Source organism: Dendropsophus ebraccatus, chromosome 10 (genome assembly GCF_027789765.1).
Source record: "Dendropsophus ebraccatus isolate aDenEbr1 chromosome 10, aDenEbr1.pat, whole genome shotgun sequence".
Classification (NCBI taxonomy): Eukaryota; Metazoa; Chordata; class Amphibia; order Anura; family Hylidae; genus Dendropsophus; species Dendropsophus ebraccatus.
Window position 1 is genome coordinate 71,043,691 of NC_091463.1, and position 6,000 is coordinate 71,049,690.

A 6,000-nucleotide genomic window follows, 5' to 3' on the forward strand; every position below is an offset into this window, starting at 1 on the left:
AGTGAATTACAGATCTCTGGTACTTTCTGGCACCAGTTGATTTGAAAGAGAAGCATTTTTGCTGAACTACCCCTTTAAAGGGGTTCATCAGAAACTTGACCTCAGATTAACCCCACAGCTGTACAAAGAAGCCACAAAAGTTGTAGATAAAGCCTACCAGGGACATGTTTACATCAGCCGCTTAGGAAGGGAGGGGAGGATGAAAGTTCACATGTTTTTGTGTCTTCAGCAGAAAGCAGCAGCTCAGAACTGGGGGAAGGAGACTGAATAAACAACAAGTATGGAAAGAATTGCCAGTGTTACCATGGGCAGCGACATATGAAGAGTCATAGTAGAAAGAAATTTTAGGGACTTTATTTTATAATGTGGATCTGTATATGGCAGCACTTGCATCTCTAATGAAATATACATTATGGCAGGAATGGGGAACCCTCAGTCCTCAAGCTGCTGCAAAACTAGTTCCACCGCCAAATCTTGGCTGTCCAGGCGTGATGAGAATTGTAGTTTTGTAACAGCTGGAGGGCCAAAGGTTCCCCATCCCTGAACTACAGCAAGAGCAAGAATAACTACAACAGTGTCCAGGTACATGGGTGCTACCACACAGTGACCGTATATTGCCATGACAGACCTTCGCCATGGAGCAGTATGTAACACTGCTTCTACTAAGTGCACTAGGGTTTTATCCAAACATGAGTTTACTAAACATGGAGTAAAGTGAAACTGGCCCAGTTGCCCCTAGCAACCAATCAGATTCCACCTCTCATTCCTTACAGACTCTTTGGAAAATGAAAGGTGGAATCTGATTGGTTGCTAGGGGCCACTGAGCCAGTTTCACTTTACTCCATGTTTGATAAATCTCCCCCTATGTGTTCCTCTACTTTGCTATCAGCTTAATGTCAAGGCACCCTCATAACAAGTAAAGATTATACAGAGAGCCCCAACAATCTAATCTACGTGCAAACCTGCCAGTAAGGGCTTATATCAGCCTAAGCCTGACTGTAAACAATCAATGTTGGTGATCACTTATGGTGCGTTTACACAGAAATATTATCGATCGAATTTTTGCAATAACGATCACACTTGAGCGATAATCTGCTCATGTAAACACAGTGAACGATCAATCGACGAGCAAGAAATCGTTCATTGTGATCATTCAACATGTTCTCAAATCATCGTTTACTTAAAATTCGCAGATCGCTTCGTGTAAACAGTCCTTCAAAGATTCACCCTGTGTGTGAGATGGGCTTAAGCGATCCTAAAAACTATTGATTTTTCTAACGATTTATTCGTCTAAACGCCGATTGTTATAAAAACCAAATTGTTTCTTCAAAATCATTGAACGATCGATTGGGCGAATCATCGTTTCGTGTAAACGGACCGTTACAAAGCCCTCACATAAGGGATGAGTGGTGCGGTCGTTCGCTGACACCAGCCAGTCACATCAGTGCACATCCCCCATTACAACAGCCAATGATTTTTCAGCAGATCAGAAAAGCCTATCAATAGCGCGATTACGCGGGGCAACTGTCGGCCGATAGTCACCCTGTGTACTAGGGCTGCTGTCACACTGCTGTTTTTGAGCCAGCAGCGGACCAGGCAGGAATCGGAAACTTAAACGGGTTATTCAGCGCTACAAAAAAATGGTCACTTTCCTTCAGAGACAGCACCGCTCTTGTCTTCAGTTTGGGTGGGATTTTGTAACTCAGTTCCATTGAAGTGAATGGAGTTTAATTGAAAACCGCACCTGACCTGGAGACAAGAGTGGTGCTGCCTCTGGAAGAAAGTGGCCATGTTTTTGTAGCACTGGATAACCCCCTTTAAGGCCCTATTCACACCAGTTTTGCAGACACGCAGCATTCAAACTTTTAGCAGTGCCCAGTGATTGTAACAGGTGATTATTGAAATTTTTCAGGGTCTACCGCAACTACAGATGTGTAAAAGGGTCTGTGCAAATCAATGGGTACTATAATGTCCGCATCTGTTAATGTTACGGACCTGTTAATCCAGACAGTATAAAATACAGACGTGTGAAAGGGGCCCCAAGTCCCCAAACTGTTGTGTATGCCAAAATGGGCTTAAAGTGGACAACTACTTAATAAGTACAATAAATCTAAGGCTTCATTCACACGTCTGCAATTTAGGGCCCATAGCTGTCAATGTACCTATTCACATATACGAAATATTTGTGGATACCTGAATAAGCGGTGATTATCGCAGCAAAACAATTGGACATGTCCTCCTGCGGAGACACAATTGCGGGACGCGTCACTGTCTCAAACAGGGATGGGGAAACTTCAGCCCTCCTGCTGTTGCAAAACTGTAGTCTTGCAACAGCTGGAGGGCCAAAGATTCCTCATCCCTGGTCAAGAATGTAGTGGTCCATGAATTGGGGACCACTACGGATGCACAAAGTGCTGCCCTCACTACAGACATGTGAATAAGGCCTTCGATTTGCTCACGTTAGTGAACCTCAAAATCTTCTTGATTCCGGCTGGGTTACATTTTGAGCAAACTGGGCGCTAGCCTCCAGGTTTAAAGCAGGAAAGGGCAACCTTTGGCTGTTCAGGCACGATGGGAGTTGTAGTTTTGCAACAGCAGGAGGGTCGAAGGTTTCCCATCCCTGCTGTAAAGCATGCCCATTAAAAAAAAAAAAAAAAAAAAGTAGCTTTACCTGAGCCACGGATAAACAGAAAATAACTACAACTTAAGTGTCAACTTGAGTGGAAAGTCAGTGGCTTGAAAGCAAGTGATAATATAGTGACAAGGCTCCAGGGGACATGCATTTATATGCTGCAGATAAGAGAATAGCACATTAGGATCCCTTGTCATATACCGTAACAGTGTACGCTTCAATGTAACCTACATAAGGCTTATTGCTAAATAAATACACTGTACACCACACTATGCAAAATACTGCAATACACAAACCTCAAACAATGACAAAGCAAAAACTCTAAATATATAACAAGCCCTAGAAACACACCAAGATCCCGATAAGGAGTGTGTACCCAGGAGTGAGTGACGGCACAAGGCACGGCCCTGCCGTATATAAGTGCACACCAGGTCCCCGCCACACTTTACAGCACACAATCTGAGCCTTATAAAGGCTCTGACAGGAAGCGGTCAGACAGGTGTACACAAAGGAGGACGCCATTAGACTGCAGGTGTAGTCAGGAGGGATTTATATGGAGCACAGACAAGCTCCAGCTCTAGCATAACTACTACTCTTAGTATGACCTAGTACACAGATGGGGAACCTTCGGCCCTCCAGCTGTTTTAAAACTACAATTCCCATCATGCCTGGACAGCCAAAGCGAAGCTTTGGCTGTCCAGGCATGATGGGAATTGTAGTTTGGCAACAGCTGGAGGGCCGAAGGTTCCCCATCTGTGAGCTAGCAGGTTGGGGATCACAGGTCTATAGCTGCGGCAAAACTACAAATCCCAGCATGCCCTGAGAAAGGAAGGTTGCTATAGACAAGTAATACCAAACATATGACTCACAAACCACAACTCCCAGCATGCCTTCACAGTAAGAGGAACTGGTCAGATGTCACTACATTACACCAGGAGGGAGTTACATAAGGCCTATGACAGATCACTGATCCCGAAACTCTGACTCTCCAGCTGTTACAAAACTACAAGTATCAGCATGCCCTGATGGTATATAAATATTGCCATCTGACTGTTCACTTTATCTGTCAGGGTATGCTGGGAGTTGTAGTTCTGCAACAGGTAAGAGATTAGCACTACAGATGCATGACCCCCAATCTGCAGCTCCCCAGCTGTTGCTAAACTACAACTCCCAGCATATCTATATCCAAAGTAAATACCCAGATATCTATATACAGACAAGTGTGGTCATCAGACTACGAGTGTACTGAAAGATTTACAGGGGGGCCAAACATGTGGCCCTCCAGCTGTTGGCTGCCGATGCATGATGGGAATTGTAGTTTTGCAACATTTGGAGGGCTGCAAGTTTGACACCTGTGTTTGATAACAAAAGTTTACAGACCAATGCATGCTGGTGGTAGTTGTACTTCAGCTTAGGAGTCATTGATATAGATCAGTGATTTCCTACCAATACTTTGAGAACTACAACTGCCAGCTAAAAACTGTTGTGTCGCAACAGAGAATAGACACTGGTTATACGGCTGCTGTTACACACACAAAGTTTTCATACATCACATGCACAGTACTGTATAAGTTTTTTTCCCTTTAACATCACTGACAGAGCAGGAATGGGGAACATCTGGCTGTTGCAGAACTACAACTCCCATCATGCCTGAACAAAACTTTGGCTGTTCAGGGCATGATGGGAATTGTAGTTTTGCAACAGCTGGCAGGTTCCCCATTCCTGCTATAGACCATCACACACGGAGAACCAATGCATCTATGGCAGGGATGGGGAACCTCCAGCTGTCGGAAAACTACAACTCCCATCATGCCTGGACAGCCGAAGGCTGTCCAGGCATGATGGGAATTGTAGTTTTCCAATAGCTGGAGGTTCCCCATCCCTGATCTATGGCGAAACAATAATAATTCCTAACAAAGCCAAAAAAGTTATCTACAAAACTTTGCGGCAAAGCTTCAAAACTTTTCCCTCCTCTGCTCCCAGCTGCTGGTCCTGATCAACACTTCTATATACAACATGTCATAAGAGGAAGGGGTTTAAAGAGCAACTCCCCTGACATGTGGGGAGAAGACATCCCTGACCCCCATGGTTAGGAGCCCCATGGAGTCAGGGCCCTTAGGCAGGTGGCAGAAGCTGAGATTGTACAGGATAGTCCCGGGCCCAGTCAGTTCTTTATGACACTGGTATGGGAGGCTTCACTACTGACATGTATCAATAGTATTCAGAAACTGATAAGTGGAACTCCCCTTTAAGGAAGTGCCCCCCAGTAAGGAACACACCGCATAGCATGGGGCACTAGGAAGCACTGGGTACATGGATGTAGTCACAGCTCCTGGAGGCACACACCACCTCCCTCCCAGCACACAGCCTCCTCCCCAGGGCCTCTCACCTGCATCCCAGGCACTTGCACGGCTACCGGGGAATGAGCCATGGCGGCGTTGAGGCCTCCTGCTCCGGCTGTCGGCGAGAGGAGGGTTGTGTCGGAGGGCTCCGGGGCCGGGCCCACACTGCTTACGAGGAAATGCTGCGCTGTCGGGTGCTGCCACTATCCGCCTGTGACCATGTCTCGGTGAACGGCGGGGAAGGGGAGGAACTGGGAGAGCTCAGCAGGCGAGCGGCGCCATATTGGGAGAGGACGGGAGGTTGCGGCAGCTTCTTGTGCGCAGGGTGGAGCCCGACTAAAGCCGGTCACGTGACGCGCCGGTGACGTTAGCGACGCTCCGCCCCCTCGGCCTAGGACGTCGTCATCCAGTGCTGGAGGTAAAGGTGACGGGGAGGGGCGGCGGATGTGAACGCGCCAGGTGTAACCCGGTAACGGTCACCGCGCTGTCCATACTAACAGCTGCAGCTGTACAGCACCGGCTCCTGTACCGTCACCAGGGGCTGGCGGGAATAGTGTAGCTGGGTGCAAGCACACGGTACATTCACATCTACTTAAAGGGGTATTCCATTAAAGAGCTAAAAAATGAAATTCTTCCAGACCTATCTGGTCTTGCTAACCAAGTCTCCCTGAGTATTTTGGGCAATATCCCATCTTTCTAGCTGTAAGTTTTTCTAAAAAACCGGTCAATATCCAAGATGGCGCTGGCCAGAAAACTACATTTAGCAGCGTGCAGTCTGATATTTTTTAAGACTTTAAAAAAACTGTATCTATCAATATATCTGTTATCCACACGGCGCTCTAATGGTATGGCAGTATGGGGTATTGTCAGTGTGGTGAGTTCTTTGAGATTCTGAGGGAATTAGGGGGAGGTTGCCTTGGGTCAAGTACCTTACAGTACAGGCGATTTAAAGGAGAAGTCCGGCCAAAATTAATTTTTGATATGTTGTTACTTATGAAAAGTTATACAAATTTCTAATGTACATTA

The 6,000-nt window shown here is 46.3% G+C and overlaps 1 protein-coding gene across 1 annotated transcript in view; it reads right to left on the reverse strand.

Annotated features, from left to right (window-relative positions):
• STK26 (serine/threonine kinase 26) overlaps window positions 1–5,389 on the reverse strand; it is an 88,761-nt gene extending 83,372 nt beyond the window's left edge. Inside the window, exon 1 of the mRNA XM_069943216.1 lies at window positions 5,022–5,389. Within this exon, the coding sequence (XP_069799317.1) occupies window positions 5,022–5,063 (42 nt within the window). The 5' untranslated portion in view covers window positions 5,064–5,389. The remainder of the gene's footprint in view (window positions 1–5,021) is intronic.
• Between the last annotated feature and the right edge of the window lie 611 nt (window positions 5,390–6,000).